We start from the raw sequence: 21640 nt of genomic DNA on the forward strand, positions 1-21640 counted from the left end.
ACACAGTAACCCATCTATGGGGTTTAGGGAGGCAGACAGTCATATCCTCTGACCTTGGTCGCCATGACAATGCTGCGCCAAGAGTGACTCCTGCATTCCCCAATACACCACAGACAGTCACCTTCACTGTCTCAAGGAGAGACACAGTGTGTCTCTCTGCCTTTACTGTGACCTCAAGGCCCACGCTTGACCCTAAATATGGAGAATCCTCTAACAATATGAATGTGAATTGTAAAATAGAAGAAAATTAGAAGAGTTGCAAACGATCTGTTAAAACTCCAGAGCTGCTGAATATCATTAAAGCTGCAGTGAGTAATATTTCTAACATGTATGCTATTTACTACTTCTGCAGAGGGATATATGCTTTTTACTTGACCTCTTGTTTGCTTACTACTTACTTTTCAAATTGAGATTTTGCACAATATGTTTTAATATTCTTACTGTTGTTTGAATCCTCTGCTTCTTTTCTTTAAAAAAAATGTTATGCACTTTGAGCTGTATTAGTGTGCGAAAGGTGCTATAAAATAAAGTATTATTATTAACATTTATATGCAGTATTATTACTATAAATCTACCCCTACATATTTAAAATTGACTCCATGTTAATGACCGACAGCATTGAAATGACATAAAAACACATGTATGTCTGCATAATGAGTAGTTTTACTTTTGATGCTTTTAGTACAAGTTGCTGATTATACTTCTGTACATTTTGAATTCAGGACTTTCACTTGTATTGGAGTATTTTTAAACTATTTTAAAGTAAAGTATCTGAACACTTCTTCCACCACTGGTACTTGGTGATACTTGTGACTTTGTTTTGGGATGTCATTGCCCCCTAGAGGTTAAAACTCCCTTTAGATTATACATACTACAAGTGGTTGCATCCTCCAGTAAACAGTGTATTCTGTGGTCTGTGTTTGGTTCCTGCAGCTCAAGTAGAAAATATAACACACTTTAACCCAGTTTTAACAATCTTGCAGGTTTTTAACTGACAAAGTAATTTAATCTCGATCAGAAATAACATGAGAGTTTAGTAACTTTGCCATCAGGCTTGCTACTCATTTCCTTTATTATAACTTAAGTAAACTTAGTTTACGTGGGTTACAATAAATTAGTTTGTGATTTTCTTACTTCACTTGTATGTTTGAGCTTCACCGTGCAGACGGTCACTTCCTGAGGGCGGAAGGTTTCTCGTGTATACTTATGAGCAGGATTTTGTGACAGCACAACTAGTTTGGAAGTTAATCCTGGTCCAGTGCAACTTAAAGTGTGCTGATAACAGACTGATCTCTGTACATAGACATACTCACTATACATACATACAGAATAAATAGCTTTGAATACATTCATAAAAAAACAACAAAACCAACAACTAAAATTTGTGTTGCAGTGTTTATATAGTTCTCACTTATCCATATTTCTGTAATCTGCAAAATACCTTAAACTTGGACTATTTGCTGCTGCTACAGCTGTTTTCAGCTTTTTCAGAACTTGTTTTTTGATTGTAAATTGGTTTAAAACATTGCATGACAACTTTCCAAAGACTTAGTTAATTAACTTTATATAGGACCTTTTTTTTTAAAAAAAATGTTCCAATTGCTAACTTCTCAGTTATACATATTATATAAAGTCTTTAAAAGTTTTTAAAGGGTTTAATTTGACTAAACATATATATGGAATGATGTTTTAAAACCATAAACTTGAGAATTCAGCAATTGGAAGATTTAAAGTTAATTCACTAAGTCTTTGGAAAGTTGCCAATTCTTTTAATGTAATGTACTGTTCAACTCCTCCTTAACTCGGTCACACATTGTCGCTTCGGGGATGGATAAAGTTCTATCTATCTATTATCTATCTATCTTAAATCGATTTATTACAAAAAACATTAATAATTTATTAAACAACGTGACTTCCTGTCAATTGTGGAGGCACAGGTCAAGATGTCCGCCTTTATGTCCGCTATTTTGTCTGCATTTTGGTCCTTCCACCCCAAAAAATGACTTAAAACTAAAAATGAGAAGCACTGAAAATTCCGAGCAGTAAAACGCACCACTCCAGCAGTATATAACCGCCCACCTGACGCGATAGCCTCATTCTGATTGGCCCTCTTCCACCTGTCAATCATAACCCTCACCACGTGGTTGATAATAACAGCGGGTGGGCTCGAGGGGGCGGTGATGGGCTGGTAACTAAAGGTTCATCCTGTGTTACAGCTCGGGTCCTGCTTTAGAGAGAAAACACAGGCAGGTGTGAACTTTGACTCGTCGTCGTGGAGACAGCAGAGGAGGAGCAGTAGTAGAGGAGGGACGGCCATCAACAGGAGGAGGAGGAAGAGGAGGAGGAAGGAAGAAGAAGAAGTGTCAGCAGCAGCAGCTCTCTCCACGGTGTCATGGCTGCTGCCCTCAGTAACTCGGCGGCCGCCTCCAGTCCCATGGTGATCCTGGCGCCCAAGACCAAGACGAAGAAGAAACACTTCGTCCAGCAGAAGGTGAAAGTCTTCCGAGCCAGCGACCCGGTGCTCAGCGTCTTTATGTGGGGCGTCAATCACTCGGTGAGTCACAGAGAGGGAAGCTAGCGGAGCAATGCTAACCTTAACCCGCAGTGTGTTATGTTATCTGTGATGGGTAAATGTAGCATAGACAGCTAGCAGCAGGGCTAACAGGTGAGATTTACAAGGTGTTTAGTGGCAGGGAGGTAACATCTAAAAGTGTTGTGAGGATATTTAAAGGGTGTTACAGAGTATTATAGGGTATTATAATGTGTTGCGGGGTGTTATAGGGAGTTAAATGTTGTTAAATGATGGTGTTACAAGCTGTTACAATGTGTAACAGGGTGTTACAGTCAAATCTGTGACAGGTGAGGATGTTTATATGGTATTATAGGGTAGTTAAATGATGGTGTTACAGGGCGTTACAAGTTGTTATATGGCGTAACACAGTCTTGTAAGGTGTTACAGTGAAATCTGTGACCTGTCAGATTCTGTGACATCGTTTTGATGCTACTGTATTGTGTAAATGTAGCACGCCCAGCTAGTAGCAGTGTTAGCAGGTGAGATGCATAGTGTCTGCTGGCAGGGAGGGAGCATCTTAAAGTGTTGTGGGGATGTTTAAAGAGTGTTACAGGCTGTTATAAGGTGTTACATGGTATTACAGGGTGTTATAGGGAGTTAAATGGTGTTAAATGATGGTGTTATGGGGAGTTAAATGGTGTTAAATGATGGTGTTATGGGGAGTTAAATGGTGTTAAATGATGGTGTTATGGGGAGTTAAATGGTGTTAAATGATGGTGTTATGGGGAGTTAAATGGTGTTAAATGATGGTGTTACAGGGTGTTATGTGGTGTTACAGTCAAATCTGTGACCTGTTGTAATTGAAACTTCCAGGACAGGTGTGCCGATAACAGACTTACAGAAATACAGAAGGAAATCTTTGCACTGCGCTGATCTCTGCACATAGACATACTCACTATACATACATACATACAGTACATACAGGGCAAATAGCTTTGAATACATTTTTTTTAAAAGGAAAAAAAATGTGTTGCAGTGTTTATATAGCAAATAGCAAATGATGGTGTTACAGGCTGTCACAAGGTGTTACAGAGTGTTATAAGGTGATATAAAGTGTTAAATGATGGTGTAACAGGGCGTTATAAGGTGTTACAAGGTGTTACAGTCAAATCTGTGACCTGTCAGATTCTGTGACATCATTTTGACGTTACTGTACTGTAACGTGTTAATGTAGCACACCCAGTTAGCTGAAGTGTTAATAGGTGAGATACAGTAGCTGATGGCAGGGAGAGGTGAGGATGTTTATAAGGTTTTTATAGGGTATTACAGGGGGTGTTATAGGGTGTTAAATGATGGTGTTATAGGGTGTTATAAGGTGCTATATGGTGTTATAGGGTGTTACAGGGTGTTACAGTCAAATCTGTGACCAGGTTGGTAACAACTCTAGCGAGGTTAGGGTGTCGTAGGATGTTACTGACTGTTACAGGGTGTTATAAGATGTTATAGGATCTTACCGGATGATACAGCTAAGCATTTTCAAATTTCTGAAACAAATATCTTAAAAATATTCGTCACTATTTCCTAGCTACTTTCCATACAGCGACATCGTCAAATGTCATGTCAACAGTTTTAAACCCAGTTTTTTTCTGATGTATGAAAAAGAAAAGCTGCAAAGTCTCCAATGTGAGAACCTAAAGACCTCAATTTCTTTTGGCATTTTTGCTTAAAAAGGGACCTAAATGCTAAAAATCTAACCAACTAATCTGTTAATAGCTGCAGTTTTACGTCTGATGACCTCACTATGGGTTATGTCATCATCAAAACTGATACACATGCTTTCTAATAGACTAAAACGATTAATCGTGAACATAACCAGCAGATGAATCCTTCTTTGTGCAGATCAATGATCTCAACCAGGTGCCTGTTCCCGTCATGTTGCTGCCCGACGACTTCAAAGCCAACACTAAGATCAAAGTTAACAACCACCTCTTCAACAAGTAAGAAACCATATTAGAGATGAATTGACAAGAATCTGAGATGAGTGGGGGAAAAAAATGGAACAAATGCAAACTTGTTCCCTGATAGATAAAATCAGCAGAAGCTAGCTCTCTTGTTATGCTTAACTTGCAAAAGAACATAAACAAATGATAAATTCCTGAAATCTTTGCTGGACTGAAGTTACAATTGTGTGTCTATCTTACTCTCTGATATAAAGCTCCATGTTTGTCCAGAAACTATTAAAAGCTCATCCTTTTAGTTCCAAATCTACGGCTGAAAATAGTCCCAAAAATGCAGCATATCCTCCTGTTTCCCACCGACTATAGCGCTCAGTTATTGTAGGAAATTAAGTCTATATCTGTGACCCATTTTAAAAGACTTATGTCTTCATTAGGAAGCAGTGGGGGCTTAAGCTTTAGAGCCTGAACTGCATGGGGAAGTTGTTACGTATTGAGATGAAGACTAACACAATGTTGTTTTTGTTTGATGTTTTTATTTTTAATGGGGTTTTGTAAATAGGAAGAAAACTATAAAACATAACTAGCATGTGTGGTGATGACTCAGAACATTAAAATGTGCTTTTTCAGCCAGCTGCCTCTCCTCTTCTCCTCCTTATTTACAGAGAAAATCTCCCAGGACATTTCAAATTTAAGGAATACTGTCCGCAGGTCTTCCGAAATCTAAGGGAACGGTTTGGTATCGAGGATCTGGACTATCAGGTATGTGATCTCCTCCTGATTGGATCGGTATGACGACGACCAAAGTGACGAACAGGCTTAAAAACAACTAAGAATAATATACAAAATCAACCCTCACATACTGTTCATATTCTGACTCTGCATCAGTTCACAGTCATAAAATCCCCATGTTTGATGATTTAGGATTTTTTTAATAAACACAGGTCAAATTAGTACATTTGCATATATAAAAATGTGTATATAAATAAAATGCATTTATTTCAATTTTTTTTATACTGCGGGTCACATTAGGAAAAGTCCAGTTAAAATAAATTTGTATATGGTGTTTTTACAGCTCTCAAATGTAAAAATGGGTCAAATTTGACCCTGAGCAGTATGTAAGGGTTAATAAAAATGATTGTAATAATCGTATTTAAAGCCCCATTCAGACTGAGATTAATATTAGACAGAGAGAGGTAGGTAATAAGATAATAAACCCCCTCCTCTTTTATGATAATAAGTTATTCTGGACAGTATTTTGCTGTTAGTGTGATATTCTGCTGGAAAACCTTCATCACACTGGCAGGCTTAGCATTATTTTTATTATAAGGATTATTTACTGGTAATAATTTAGCTGCAATTTAATTATTAACTCTGACAGCAGCAAACTAACTGAAATTATTTATATTACATTGTTTCTACTGCACATTTCACCAACAATGTAATTCAAAGTGCTTTCACATAAAATATGAAATGCATCAAAACAGAATATAAAAGCAACACATGGCAAAAATAAAAAGACATGAAAACACGATTTAAAAGTGTTAAATTGGAAATTGAATTAAGCTGAAATAGAGTCACGACAGATAAAAACAGGAGTGCAGTGTAAGATATGAACCCTAGCATTGTGATTTAATAAAGAGCATAAAAAATAAAATTCAGAGAGCTGGAGCGGACCTGCAGCCTTCTGGGAGTTTGTTCCAGATGTGTGCAGAATTTTAAAAAAGGGACTTTTATCTGCATCACTGTCACATAAAATCAGTTTGGCTGTACTAAAGTAAACCAGCACGGACAGAATCAGCTTTAACGTGACTCTGATGAGCTTGCAGGATTTTAAGGTCTCTCTATAGTTTATTTTTTACTTTTCCCGTCGTGGTGAGAGTCGACCGTTAATGTTAATGAGTAGTGAAATCCTTCTCGGCTTCTTCCGTGGTCACACTGTGAACTGATGAAACTCAGTAACAGGAAACGGCCTCACGTGTCTCTAAACTGGACTTCAGTGGAGAACAGAAGGTAACTACAGCTAGTGTAGGGGGGGGGAAATACACTGAAATCGTCCCACCTCCCATACAGAAGTAAATCCAGCTTCTGCGTTTGAGAAAATTATGTAAACTAAAGTGTATTTTGTTTAATAAATGGTAAAATATCTGTGCTGGTTTTCATCTGTCTTCTAAATGCAATTGGTTTAATTTTTGTAGTAACAAAAGTCAGCTGATCTCTACGTTGACCTGTGTGCTCTCCCACAGGTGTCGTTGACCCGGAGCCCCCCGATGAGGAGCACAGAGGACCAAGGAGAGGGTCTGCTCCTCAACTCCTACGACCGCACGCTGGTCGTCAAGCAGATCTCCAGCGAGGACGTCGCAGACATGCACAGCATCCTGTCCGAGTATCATCAGGTGAGGGTCCGGATTGTTTAAACATGACAGCAAATCACACGAAAACACTAAAATCAGCATTTTTGTTTTTCTGTCTCGTTATTTTCCATTTTCTCCCTGCCTGTCTGTGCACTACTGAAGACATACATCTTCATAAATGGGTCATAAATTGAGTATTTAATAATTAAAAAAAAAAGGTAATCAGTCTTTATTTATATTAAGACTGCTCGATTAATCGAAATTTGATCATGATTACGATTTAGGGGCCAAACGATCTCAAAAGTAATAAAATCTAGGGGAAACGATTTTTAATAATAATGAGATAAGAAAGGTTTTATTTTGAAAAGCTTAGACCGGAAGCCGCCGCAGCACCGTTAGCATGGAGGCTGAAACACACAGCGAAATGTTTTACCTGTAAATAAATGCGGAGTTTCCAGCCAGCGTCAGACGATGGTGAGTTTACTGACTAATTATTAAAAACCAGGAAGTGATGTGTGAACTATCGTCATGGTAACCAGCTCAGCACTAATATCTCTGCACATTTTCTGCTGTTGTGTTGCGTTAAGCGGCAGATAAAAGGCTGCTGCTAGGAGAGAAAATCAATTAAGCCGAATGGACAAAACATTTCTAAAATAAATGCAGCATGTTTCTAAAGTTAAAAAAAAAAAAAATAGTTTTAATTATCGTGATTTCAATTTTTACCCAAATAATCGTGATTATGATTTTTTTTCCATAATCGAGCAGGCCTAATTTATATAGCGCCAAATCACAACCAAAAGTCATCTCATGGCATTTATAACACGGAGCAGGTCTGAGCCGTACTCTTTAATTTAATTTAATGAGAGCTACATTCCCCCATGAGTGAGCAGCAAGAAGAAAACCTCCCCTTTAATGGGAAGAAACGTCAGGCAGAACCGGTTTCTAGGTGGGCGGCCACCCAAGGTAAAATGTACGTTTGTCTGGGACTATTTTTAGTTGCGTAATGATACGTATTTGATGCTACAGAGGTGTGTGTTTGCAGCACCAGGATGATGCATGTTGGATTGACTGGATGAGGTAGTAAACAACAGGGATCATGTTCATGTCCCTCAGTGTGACAGCAGCTATGTTTCCACATTAATGCAAATTTTTTTTGAATGGAGGTTTCCAGAATATGAGCAAAGTTGTTTCCATCCACTGACCTATTGGAAATATTCAGAGTTGCTTCATCAACATAAAAAGCTGACAGCACGTTTTTCAGCCAAGGCCATTTAACGGTTTCAGAAGAAGGGACGTTTGGTTTCATGTTTTAGTTTTTTGTCTTTTAAGTTTAGCAGAAATGTGAGAAAGACAATGAAATCACAGGCCATCATTTAATCACTAAATCAGTTCCCGAGTGCTTTCATCAAAACTAAAACTTTTCCACTAACATATTTGCAATATTTATTTATAAGATTTAAGTTGTTATGCACAAATTTTTATTTTTTTTACTTATTTTTTTATTGATTTTAAGATTAATACACAGAAACAAGGTATAGACTTTTTCTTCACAAACATCTAAACACCAAAGAAAAAATAAAAATAAAAAACATACCAATAACCAAGAATAAATTAGAAGAGAAATAAAATTATAATAATAATAAAATAAAATAAATAATAATTATAATAATAATTTTCAAAAAGTAAATCAATCAATAAATGCACTAATTACAAATACAAATAAAAGCAGGTAGATATAAATGCAGCTAGTGTGTCACATTGAACTCTGAGGTACAGAAGATTATATTTATATATATATATATATATATATATATATATATATTACATGTTATTGGGATCAATTTGTTGTTATTTTGTGTCTCATTTCATTTACAAAAAGGGAAATATTGATTTTCAAAGTTTCCACCTGGCCTAGATTTAGGTTTTCTGCTGTGAGATAAGGAACAGTGTTAATAAATAGGTGACATAAATTTCAGAGTAGAAAGTCCCAGTTATTTCTGTTTGATCCTGCAGAGAAACTCAGGCTATAAATAAAACCCGCAGGCCGTCAGCGTCTCCAGTAAAAATCTCTTCCTCGTCTGCCTTCGTTTTTTAATTCAGTCGTTCGCATGAAGCTCGTCTGTCGGTCGCTGTAACGTCTGGATCGTCCACCTCCCTCCCGCCCGCCTGCTGCACTGAACTGTGTCTAAAGCTTCACATCTGTGCTGCTGTGTGTCCCACTTACTCTCTCTGTAACCTTCCTCTGGACCTTTACCAGCCAAAAAAAAAAAAAAGAAGAAGAAAAAAAAAAAGAGCATTTGTCATTGAGTTCCTAAAATGAGAACTTCCTGCGGGGAAATTTTTATTTTTCTGCCATAAGTGAGGGAAGTTGACCTAAATATGATTATATTACTTCCTGCCGTGAGCAGCAGAGTGTTGCCGTGGGTGGGAATGCGGCCTCGTACTCAGGACTGTCACAATATCAGAGTTTCACTTCACGATTATCACGAACAAAAGAATTGTAATAGTGAAATGTGTAGAAGATTATTGTGTGTTTTATCTCTTACACTCAGAACTAGTGCTGGGTATCATTAAAACAATTATTATACCAGTCCCATTAAAGTGATACTGATACCAACTGAGTACTTCATTCGATACTCATCATGTGACCCGTCACCACTCCTCTACATCTAGATGACTTGAGTTTTACACAAATGCATTTTGAAAGTCTTTAAATTATTAATTTTTATCAAATTGCAGAACACCACTTGCATTGATTGGCTGAAAGCAAGTCCATACTAATAGTCATATTTTGTAGCTGGATCGATTGCAATTATCATTTGACAGGAGACGTTTCAATACTACTTTATATCTTGTATCTATGTTTGTTTAAGTACTGAAACCCAACTCTACTCAGATAACAAGTGTAGGGAGGAAGGGAAACTATATCGATACTAGATACAAACGTTCTTTTGTTCCTGTATCAATCAAGCTTCTAAACAGCCAGAAATGAACGTATGTGATGGCTTTGTGTTTGGAAATGAAAATTGTGTATTTGTGACTCCAGATAGTGTGTGGATGGATGCGAGTGAACGGATCTATGAGGCCAAGTCCACACGTACCAAAACGATCTTTTCCCCCTCCGTGGCATCGTTTCAAGAATATTTGCGTACAAACGGATCCATCGCACCACGACTCAACACGCTACTTCATATTCCAGGCCTATAGGCGGCGCTGTTTCAGTTACAGAAATTCACTAAAAACGGAGAGGAAGAGGTGGAGCATGCGCATAAAGCTTGAGCGCTGTTTACAAATCGGCAGTAGAAGAAACCAAACTCAAGGAGAAGGCTAAGCTCGAGGGGTGTGGCGATGACATCATCGAAACACAGGTATGGGTCTTCACCATCCAAACGAACACTCAAGGGCTGCGTTTGCAAAATTTTTCCACCCTGGGACCAGGTTTCAGAAAGCTTCGTTTCCACCCTGGGACCAGGTTTAAGAAAGCTTCGTTTTCAGGCAATGCGTTTACAGTATTCGTTTGGACGATCGGCCAAAACGATGCAAAACATCTGCATTTAAACCAAAAAGCGTCTCCGTGTGGATGATGGCCCCTGAGTGTCTCTGATGGAGTGCTGGGATGTGTGACTGAACCTATATTCATGATAGAATGATTGTTTTTGGTAGGTTGCCATGGTGATGTGGTGAGAGGGTGATGGGAGTTGATGTGATGCGAATGCTTGTGTGAATGCTTTGATGGGGGGGGGGGAGGTGTATGGCGGTACATGCGTAGGATCGTCCGTCCAATGTCAGTTTGCGTTTGTTCCACCACTGTCTTTTTACCTGCAACATTTGTCCCTGTCTCCAAGATAAATTTCTCCCTAGGGAGACCAATAAAGTATCTTAATCCTACATTACTATGTTACTATAACTGTACAAAAAGAGCAATTACATTTAATGGATAGTGAAAAGGCAAAAAAGATGAACTGATGAAAGATCCGCAGGGTTTGTGTGTATGTGCCAAGTATGTAGCCTTGAGGAGATGGGAGGGAGATGAGTTGCCAAAAGAAACACTAAAAGGATCTGTTGGATAAAATATGAACAAACCAGTTTAAAGGGCCGACTAAAATATATATATTAGGGCTGTCAAACGATTAATTTTTTTAATCGAGATTAATCGCAGAATTTCCATAGTTAATCGCGTTTTGAAATCCTGTTATTTTACATTTCAAGGCAGTTTTAAGCCCATAATGTAAAGCATTTCTTACCAGATTGTCTTAACTGGGAATCAGTCACGGCTCTGCTGCGACTCCCACACTCCAAAATGGTCCTTTGGTGGAGCTGAGGCCACATACAGCAGCAAGTATACCACTGCCTCCATGTCCTCCATTGTTTATGTGTTTGTGTCGCATATAAAATGAAGTCACGGCAGTTTCGCGGAGCGTTGCTATGACGACCCCGCCCACGTTGAGTAGGTACCTTTTTGTAATGGAAAAGGTCGTTCCTGGAGTCGAGTCGAGTCAAGCGGAGTAGTGCTGGAACTCTGTTGTGGAAAAGCGCCATAAGTCAGGACTGTATCTGAGGCTTAATGCTCATATATTGGGTTAGATGGAAAATTGGCATCTTGTGTCTTTATCTTCTCATAATGAATGAAATAAGTAGGGTTGGGCAGTTAATCGAAAAATAATCGAAACCGACATTTAGAAACTCTAATCGACTTAATCTTGCTCATGTCAATTAATCGTGGTGTTCACTGTTGCCATGACAGCAAAGGTTGCATATCTTTAAAGGAATTTGAAAACTTGTCTCCAGTGATCATTTTAACCCAAACCATGATGCAGCTATCCAGACTATATCTATGTCAGGACTGTACTCTAAGCAACTTAATCTTGCTCATGTCAATTAATCGGGGTGTTCACCGTTGCCATGACAGCAAAGGTTACAGGTTATAGTTGTGGTGTTGACTCCGGCCATCCACTGGAATTTCAACGACATTTAAAACTATACATTTGTAGTTATCGTTATAATTATCGTTCTCAGTGTTGACGGCTCCCTTCAGGCAGCAGAACCAACACATTTAATATTTATAACTTCATATGATTCACTTCTGCTTTTAAAAAAAAACAAACCCTCTCTCTCTCTCTTTCTCGTTGACCCTGATCACGCACCACCTCTCCTGCAGCTAAAAACAACCTGAAAGAGAAAAACTCCAACAAAGCTTCGGCGGGCGGTCATTCGCCAAGGTCAGGTCCGAGGTTTGTTTGTTTTTCAGACCTTTGCATCGTTACGGTTGCAGAACAAACACTCTTTTATATCATTGTTGGTTTTTTGTCGAGGATATTCAAATGTTCATATCAGCTCATCTGTGTTCATGTAAATAGCCGAGTAGAGTACGTGTGTGGAGGATAAAGAGATAAAAGAGCGAGGCGACACTTTGCACCTGTACGGTTTTATTCCAGCTAAACACACACACACACACACACACACACACACACACAGTCTCTGCTCAGGCTCGGTATCAGCGCTCATTACGGGCGTTAAAAGGCGGAGTCGCGTTGGATGGAGGATACTCTGAAAAAACTGGGTCTCACTTCAGGCAAACATACCACTGAGTAAACGTTCCTTTGGCTGCTTTGAGCTCCGACTGGAATGTGTAGCCTGTGGTTACGCAGCCTACATAAAAACTGGGAGGGAGACGAGGAAAATGGCAGCTCTGTTTTCAGTTTTCACTCGGCCTTGAATGAACTCATTGTTGGCTTTTTTTTTTTTTTTTTCCCCATCTTCCTTTTCTTCGTAGATCATGACACAGTGTACAGGTTGCAGTTTCTTCTTGTATCAGTTTCCTTTTTTTTTTTTTTTTAGCTTCAGGGATGCATGTGTAGCCGGATGAACAACTGTGACACAATGAATAATGCAGATTTTTTTTTTTTTCAGTTGCTCAGTTGGGTCTCAGGATTTTGCTGCAGAAGGCTTTATTGTTGTTTTTGGCATAGTTTTATTTATTTTTTTGCATATATAAAACAGAGTGCAAAGTTAACTTCTTTTTTTTATTTTTGTCCACCAGCCAAATGTCAAGTAAATGTTCAAATCTTAGCAGCCACTCAATAGATAACCATTTGTATTTTTTTGTTGTTGTTTTTGGGCTGGTGAGTGAAGCAAATCTAACTGGCATTTGAATATTTTACCAATATGGTGCTGAAAGCTGAGATTATACCTTTAAACAAAGGTCGACGAGGGTCCACATGATGTAAATGTCATCATCAACTTTTATTTTTAGACTTTGAAACAACCAGTGGACCAAAGTGCTGCACAGAAGAATATATAAGAGACATAACCGCTCACATGAGGCATAAAATACAAATAAAATGAATTAAAAGACGTAAAAATAACCACCATAGAATCCATTTACCTCCAATGAGACGCCACAGAAAGTCGTATAAACCGAGCTGCTACACGACCACGACATCCGCAGCTATCCAGACTATATCTATGTCAGGACTGTATCTGAGGCTTAATGCTCATATATTGGTTTAGATGGAAAAATCTTGTCTTTATCTTCTCATAATGAATGAAATAAGTAGGGCTGGGCTATTAATCGAATAATAATCAAAACCGACATTTAGAAACTCTAATCGACTTAATCTTGCTCATGTCAATTAATCGTTAAGATTTGTGTAAAATTACTTTATTTACCTGGAACTATTTTGCTGTTACACATTTTATATCGTGTGAGGGCAGCAGTGTAAAATACTAAACTAAAGAAACTGTGAAAATACATAATTGTTCATCAAGGGTGGAGATAATCATTCATTAATTGTAATCAAGGTTAAAAGTTCAATTAATCGTGATTTTGATTTCTGCCATAATCGTCCAGTCCTTGAAATAAGACTGTTTTAAAGAGAGTCATAGAGCACTGAGGTTGAGGTGAAGAAATAAAGACAATCAGCCCCAGAAACACCCAGAAAGATCAAACCACCACACATCAGGAACATTTATTAATAATAGAAGCTGTGGATTGAACCCGGCTCGATGTGGTGATGAGCCTGGTTGGTTTTAAGGGGGACAGTGAATGAGGTCAGCGTGAGTGCCGAGCTCCAACAGACTCCGACTGGTCACATATTCACGTTTCATCTGTTAATGTGTCGTTTTTGTTCCTCTCTCCCCGCAGCACATAGTGAAGTGTCACGGTAGCACCCTCCTGCCGCAGTTCCTGGGCATGTACCGGGTGAGCGTGGAGAGCGAGGAGACGTACCTGATCGTCATGAGGAACATGTTCAGCCACAGACTGGTGGTGCACAGGAAGTACGACCTGAAGGTGAAGAGGAACTTTGAATCTCACTTCTCGTCATTGATTAACCAAAACAATGTGGAAGTTCAACAGATGATTGTTTTCTTTCTGTTTTGGTGAAATAACCCTTTTTTTTTTCTTTTCTTTTTTTTGGCAGGGCTCTCTGGTGGCTCGTGAAGCAAGCGATAAAGAAAGGGTAAAAGGAAGCTCTCACTCTTTCACCTACTGTCCAGTTAATGTCTTTATTTGGATTTCTGTCTCTTAATAAACTTCTTTTTTTCCTCCTTATTTATTTTCCTTTATGTAATTTTAGTTTTTTTTATTATAAATCCTAAATCATTTGATTTGATTTTTAAAAAACAACATTTTTTATCATTTTTATTTGCTCTTAGGCTTTTTTCCCTTCCCTATCATTTCTTTTTATTCCTTTTCTTCTTTCTTTCTGTCTTATTATCAGTTTGTGAAGCACTTTGAACGACATTAACCTGCTTTATAAATAAAGTTTGGTCGATTGAAGATGTTTTTTATTTTATTTTTTATTCCTCAGGGGAAAGAGCTCCCTACCTTCAAAGACATGGACTTCAGGAACAACATGCAGAAGGTTTACGTGAACGAGGAGCAGAAGGAGAAGTTCATGGAGAAACTCAACAAAGACGTAGAGGTGAGAGAGCTTTTCGGTTTCTTTAAATGTGACCCTGACCCTGCCCCCGATGCTACCGTTACCCCCACCTCTGCTGCTACCTCTGCTGCTACCTCTGCTGCTACCTCTGCTGCTACCTCTGTTATTCCTGTTGTTGCTGCTGTTGTTGCTGCCCACCACCACACAGCGGCAGCATCAGCACACCGAGGAGGCAGCACAGGCAGGAAGAGAGTAGAACTGAACAATAATAATAATAACTTGATTTATATAGTGCTTATACACTTTTCAGAACAATGTTGCAAAGTGCTTTCCATTAAATGAAGTAAAACATGAATCAAGATTATAAAACATCACATCATAAAACTGTAAAACCCACAATAGACAAAACCATGAAATAGAGATAAAATATAGAATTACAAACAACTAAAACAATGAATGAATGAAGTTTGTTATTAAAATATAATCTGCAACTAGTTTTTATGAGAGCCATTTAGGCACAGAGTGTCAAAAGGTGCTGTTTTGTGTCAATTATTCAGCTGTAGTTAATTTAATAGCACACTTGTTTTACCTTCTTCCTCTCACTGTAAACATTATGTATATATTTTATATATCTACTTCTATAACTAATAACTAAACTGTATTATGCCCCAAAATGTTGGAATATTCAACCTAAAGTTATAAGAGGTGTTTGCTATTAACATTTTTAAATCTGGCTTTTAATTAGTGTCATTTTAACTTATTTTTACTAAATGTCTAATTTTATTATTTTATTATTTATTAGTTTAGTGGCTGTTTTATCATATTTTTTCATTTTTCTCTGTAAAACACTTTCAGCTACATCCCTTGTATGAAAGGTGCTCTAAAGATATTATTATTATTATTATTATTATTATTATTGTCATTATTATATATATTATCCCTCTCCCATGTTCCTCAGTTCCTGGTGAAGCTGAAGATCATGGACTACAGCCTGCTGCTTGGTATCCACGACACGGGCCGAGCGGAGCGAGAGGAGGAGGACGGCGAGGAGGTTTCCAACGAGGAAGAGCAGGAGGCGGAGAACGGGCTGGCGGCGGGCGCGACGGTGGGCTCTTACGGCACTTCTCCGGAGGGAATCGCTGGTTACATGTCCTCCTGCAAACCTCTGGGGCCCGGCGAGTTCGACCCCTACGTGGACGTGTACGCCTTCGGCAGCTGCCCAGGTGAATACGACTGAAACTAAAGTGTAATGTTTGGATAAAATACACTCTTCTCCTACATCGAGGTTGAATAAACCTACTAAAATACTGTAGCTGCTCAAAAGAACCAAAACAATAAAAAACATGAGACATGAGAGTGAGTTGGGCAGCTATTCACTATCCACTCATCTATTTAGTGTTTTCAAAATGATGAGACGTTCAGGAAATGAAGCTTTCATCACAATTGTTTAGTTTCACAATGAGCAAACCACTTCCTTCATACATTAAAATTATCTTATTGGGAAACACATGCAGGGTGTCGCTTCCTGCATGTGTAACAGCAAAATAGTTCCTGGTAATTTTACACGATTATTAGAGGAAAATGACACCCATTATTGAGAAAATCGATGACGCACACAAGTTGAGGTCGTTTTGAATTGTTGATTGAATTAATGACACAGAATATTTGTCGATTAATATTCAGTCATTAGACTTATCATTGCAGCTCTAAATTTAATTAATATTGAAGTCTTTAAAATGTAACTAATTTCCAAAACCAAAGATATTATAAAATAGATATAAAACAGAGAAAAATAGCAAAATTAAAATCTGCAACTCACAAATATATTTACTTTATCTGCTTTATAAATGATTTAAATAACTAAATCAACTAGTGTTAAAATGTTGATAAACTAGTGTACTAAACATTTTATCAATAGAATAATGTTTACTGCCTGAAGGTTCATTTCAGATCATCATCATCATCATCATCGTTGTCATCTAGGTTAACCGGAAAATAATGAAAAGATAAAAAGATTTTCATTTTTAACACGGAGCTTTTTGTGTTTGATGATTTATTAATATTATTATTATATGAGGCCTGTCAGTGTCACATCACCCTGATTGAATCATCTCTCTCTCTCTCTCTCTCTCTCTCTCTCACTCACTCACTCACTCACTCACTCACTCACTCACTCACTCACTCTTTCATCTCAGGAGCCCCTCAGAGGGAGGTCTACTTCATGGGCCTGATTGACGTCCTGACTCAGTACGACACCAAGAAGAAAGCAGCTCACGCTGCAAAAACTGTCAAACACGGGGTGAGTAAAAGACGAAAGGAAGGAAAAGAGAGAGGGGGAGGAGAGGAGTGGGGGGAGGAGAGGAGGGGCTGCTGTCAGCTGTTTCAAAAAACATTCAGTTTGTACCTGAAAGTGTTTTGATGTCAGATCATGAAATATACGATACTTTAGAGACGATGCTGATGACCTTTTTTTGCTCTCTTCTCTCTCTCTCGCTCTCTCTCTCTCTCTCTCTTCTCTTCCCCTCTCTTCCCTCTCTCTCCCTCTCCCTCCCCTCTCTCTTTCCCTCTCTCCCTCTCCCTCTCCCTCTCTCTCTCTCCGTGTCTCTCCCTCTCCCTCTCTCTCTCTTCCCCCCCTCTCTGTCTCTCTCTCTCCCTCTCTCTCTCCATCCCCCCTCTCTCTTTCCCCCTCTCTCCCTCTCCCTCTCTCTCTCTCTCTTCTCTCTCCCTCCCCCTCTCTCCCCCCCCTCTCTCTCTCCCTCCCTCCCTTTCTCTCTTTCTGCTGCAGGCTGGCGCTGAGATCTCCACGGTTCACCCCGAGCAGTACGCCAAACGATTCCGCGACTTCATCTCAAACATTTTTGCATAACGCTCGCCTAAAAAGTTTCTTTTACCATTGACCCAAAAAAACAGAAAAAGAAAAAAAAAACAACCTAGTATGCACACACAGATCATTTAAAACATTTGTGGGTGGTCTGACGCGAGACGACTGACGTTGTAGCAATATAATGTACTACTTCTGATGCATATATTTATTTTTAAGAATTAAGTTGTATTTCTTGTAGATATTAAAGCACTCTTAAAATGGAAATAACTCTGAAGCAAAAAACTGCTGTTGATCAGTGTTCAAAGTGTTAGAGACCGGATCAGTGCGAGATCAAATATCCTTTTTTTTTTTTTTTTTTTTTTTTTTCTTTAAAATGAGAAGTTTAGTTTTTTAGTTTTTTTTTTTGGAAATGTGCTTAATCCTGTTCTTGCTAAGATTTAGACCATACGATTGATACCCACACGCACATCTGTATCTGTACGTTGGAGATAAAAGAAACACAGCTAGCTTGGCTCTGTCTCAACCCAACCTACCAAAACATCTGTAAAACTCACCAGTTAACAAATTATACCTCATTTGTTTAATTTGTACAACAAATAAAAGAGAAGTTGTGGTTTTACTGGGAGTTAGCTAGTACGCTAGCACTGGAAGTCACTACCTTGTAAAACCTCAACTTTTTTTGTTTTTAATCTTCACTTTTTGTACAGAATAAACTAATTTTAACGTGTTAATTCGGTGATATTTTGGCAGATGTTTTAACCTTCATACACAGAGCCAGGCTAGCAGTTTCCCTCCGTTTCCAGTCTTTGTGCTAAGCTAAGCTAACTCACCAAGCTAGCTGTAGCATCATATTTGAATCAATCCTCTCATCAAACTTCACGCGAAGAAAACGAGTAAGCACATTTCCTCACATGTAGGACTAATCCTTTAAATACTATAAATAATCTTAAATGAGGATGGGTGTTCAAAAAAAAAAAAATTTACAAAAAAGCACAAAAAAACAACAATGCTAGTCTTGACAGTGCAGTTGGGAGATCATGTTATTTATCAGTAGAAGCAGGCCATTTGAATGTGTAGAGTGCCAAATAGTGTGTGGGGATCAAAGCTTTTTATCAGGAGCAGGATTTGCACTTTAAAAAAAAAAATACAATTAAATCAACTTTGTGACAGAAAGGCAATTGAAATGGATCAAAACACTATTTTCCATTGAAGTCTCTACTCTACTACATTTCTTTAAAAACAGAAACAAAAAAGACCTTATCATGAAATAATAACTGTGTGGTATTTAAATGGAAAAGCATATCAGATTATTTATCCTGTTGCCAGCCCACAGTCGGGGGGGTGGGACCACATGACCACAGATCTGGGCCCGCATTCATGAAGTAGCCGGTCCAAATTTTAGGATCAGTCCTGCCTTCTTTTCTTTCTTTTTTTCTTTTTTTCTTTCTTTTTTTAATAATGAAATGCATCACGTGTCGAATTCAGACATAAAAAAAACCAAACACACACTTACTGGAAAACGAGCCCATCCATCCATCAACTTTCTGAACATGGTGTAGAGATTTCATGCATTAAACTGGCTGACGTGCGCTACGTGAATCATCGTGATAGGATAAGATTTAGGAACCTGTAGCAGTAGAACTCTAAGAACTCTTGTCTGTGTGTTATTGTAACGATATTTCAGATTTTAGTGATAACCAGGGTACTCTGTGTGTGAACATCTTTCTCTTTTTTCTGACAGTAACACTACATTTCAGTAGCTAATGCATTTAGCCTTAACACAGTGACATAATACAGCATTCAACAAACACTGGCCAGGCAGTATAGATACAGGACTCTCTGTATGATGCCTCATCTACTCAATGATTGCACATGTTGTATTTTTGCAAATCAGCTTTTGGACCAAAATATATTTTACAAAGAACTCTCGGAAAGTGTTTGACTCATCCTTCTTTTGGTAATGCGCGTGTGAGAGAGTGTGTGTGGAAATATTTAACCCTTTCATATACTGTCAAATTTGAGTTAAAAAAAACCCCATACACATTTCTTTTAGCTGGATCCACAGTTTTACAAAAATGGAAGTAAAATGCATCATTTTGTGCAGCTGATAAACATTTTGTCTTTGCAAATGCATGAAATTAAAAAACAAACAAAACAAAAACACCATTTAACCCGGGAATTACTAATATTCACTCATCATGACAGTAAAGTAGTCCATCCTGAGTCAATCTGCTTCAGTAGAGTAGTAGTTCCTCTCTAAACTAGTAGAAGATGTTGTGAACAGCTGATTATGCATGAAAAAAAACCTGGTCATATACCGTGAAACCGCTTTTATTTTGAAAAATACTGTGATATACATTTTTGCAAATCAGCTTTTGGACCAAAATATATTTTACAAAGAACTCTCGGAAAGTGTTTGACTCATTCTTCTTTTGGTAATGCTTGTGTGTGTGTGTGTGTGTGTGTGTGTGTGTGTGGAAATATTTAACCCTTTCATATACTGCCAAATTTGAGTTTAAAAAAAAAACCCCATACACATTTCTTTTAGCTGGACTTTTTCTTTTTTTGTGTATTTATTTTTATTGTGTTTTTTAACAGAAAAATAGATATTAACAACAGTTGGTGGTGCTAAACAGAACAGTACAGGATTTGTTTGACATATGTATAAAATAAATGGCACAGCATCAGAATAGCACTAATTTAGGTGTTAGACATTAAATCGAGAAAAGGTTGCCAGATTTTTAAAAAAGGTTTCCACTTTAGCAGATATAATGTACCTGATTTTCTCCACATGTAATACATTTCCCAGTTCTCTCAACCATATTTCAAATGTAGGAGCCCTTTCAGATTTCCAATACTGTAAAATTAGCTTTCTGGCTAGCGTTAATGTTGAAAGAGAAATAGCCTTACAGCTTCACAACTACTTTTCACATTGTCTGGATTGACCACAGCTGGACTTTTTCTAATGTGACCCACAGTTTTACAAAAATGGAAGTAAAATGCATCATTTAAAAAACACCATTTAAAATAAAAAGAGAAGAGAAGACAAGAAGGAAGGAAGCAAGGAAAAGAAGACAGGGAGGAAGAAAGATAGGAAGGAAGGAAGGGAAGAAGGAAGGAAAAGAAGACGGAGGAAGAAAGATAGGAAGGAAGGAAAAGAAGACGGAGGAAGAAAGGTAGGAAGGACAGATGGAAGGAAGAAAGGAAAAGAAGACGGAGGAAGAAAGGTAGGAAGGACAGATGGAAGGAAGGAAGGAATGAAGGAGGAGAAGAAAGGTAGGAAAGAAAGATGGAAGGAAGGAAGGAAAAGAAGACGGAAGAAGAAAGGTAAGAAGGACAGATGGAATGAATGAAGGAGGAGAAGAAAGAGAATACAGGAAGGAAAGATGGAAGAAAGGAAGCAAGGAAAAGAAGACAGGGAGGAAGAAAGATTGGAAGGAAGGAAGGAATGAGGAAAGGGAAGACCGATGGAAGGAAAGAAGGAAGGAAAAGAAGATAGAGAGGGAGAAAGGTAGGAAGGACAGACGGAAGGAAGGAAAAGAGGAAGAAGGAAACTGGGCCGGACTGGACCTCTCGGCGGGCCGGTTCTGACCCACGGGCCGCATGTTTGACACCCCTCAGAACATGAACAGTATGTAAAGGGTTAAGCTGACAGTAACGGCCTGAACTTAAAGGACAAGTTCACAAGTTTTCGAGTCAGTCTTAAAACGAGAGAAAGTCAGGAGCCCAAAAAACACAGAAACATGTGACTGACGCAGACTGCTGACGCCTCACACGAGCTTCAGATAAACTTTTAAATGCATTTTTGCACTTAATGACTCTGTGGACGCTCACTGTGGATTTTGGCTCCCATCACTTTGCATTGAAAGCACATTTGAAGGAGTTTGAACAGGAGGAATGATTACAGCGAGGGAAACTTCTCTTAGTGATCATGTGATGACTGTTGATTTAAGACAGACCTGACAGGGTGTGAATAAGTCTTACATACTTATAATAATGATCTTTATGTACTTAACACTTCAGTATTTCCATTTTAAGATACTATATACTTCTTTGCATTTCAGAGGGACATATATATATATTTTACTCCCCTGCATTAGTGTCACAGCTGT

At 38.3% G+C, this 21640-nt stretch overlaps 1 protein-coding gene across 1 annotated transcript; it reads left to right on the top strand.

Moving 5' to 3' along the window:
• The first annotated feature begins 2220 nt into the window (after positions 1-2220).
• Positions 2221-18074, top strand: pip4k2ca (phosphatidylinositol-5-phosphate 4-kinase, type II, gamma a). The gene is made up of 10 exons (XM_053317282.1): positions 2221-2554; positions 4412-4509; positions 5133-5229; positions 6714-6863; positions 13966-14112; positions 14243-14281; positions 14633-14746; positions 15663-15927; positions 16900-17003; positions 17490-18074. The coding sequence occupies exons 1-10, from the start codon at positions 2393-2395 to the stop codon at positions 17568-17570; spliced, it is 1257 nt and encodes a 418-aa protein (XP_053173257.1). The 5' UTR covers positions 2221-2392; the 3' UTR covers positions 17571-18074.
• The last annotated feature ends 3566 nt before the right edge of the window (positions 18075-21640 follow it).

The sequence above is a fragment of the Scomber japonicus genome, chromosome 4 (genome assembly GCF_027409825.1).
Source record: "Scomber japonicus isolate fScoJap1 chromosome 4, fScoJap1.pri, whole genome shotgun sequence".
Lineage (NCBI taxonomy): Eukaryota > Metazoa > Chordata > Actinopteri > Scombriformes > Scombridae > Scomber > Scomber japonicus.

Excerpts from the sequence above, each read along its gene's own strand:
- pip4k2ca (XM_053317282.1), top strand. The coding sequence starts at position 2,393 with ATGGCTGCTGCCCTCAGTAACTCGGCGGCCGCCTCCAGTCCCATGGTG. Across the intron at positions 4,510-5,132 it reads AACAACCACCTCTTCAACAA|AGAAAATCTCCCAGGACATT; the intron begins GTAAGAAACCAT and ends CCTTATTTACAG. Across the intron at positions 15,928-16,899 it reads CGCCTTCGGCAGCTGCCCAG|GAGCCCCTCAGAGGGAGGTC; the intron begins GTGAATACGACT and ends CTTTCATCTCAG.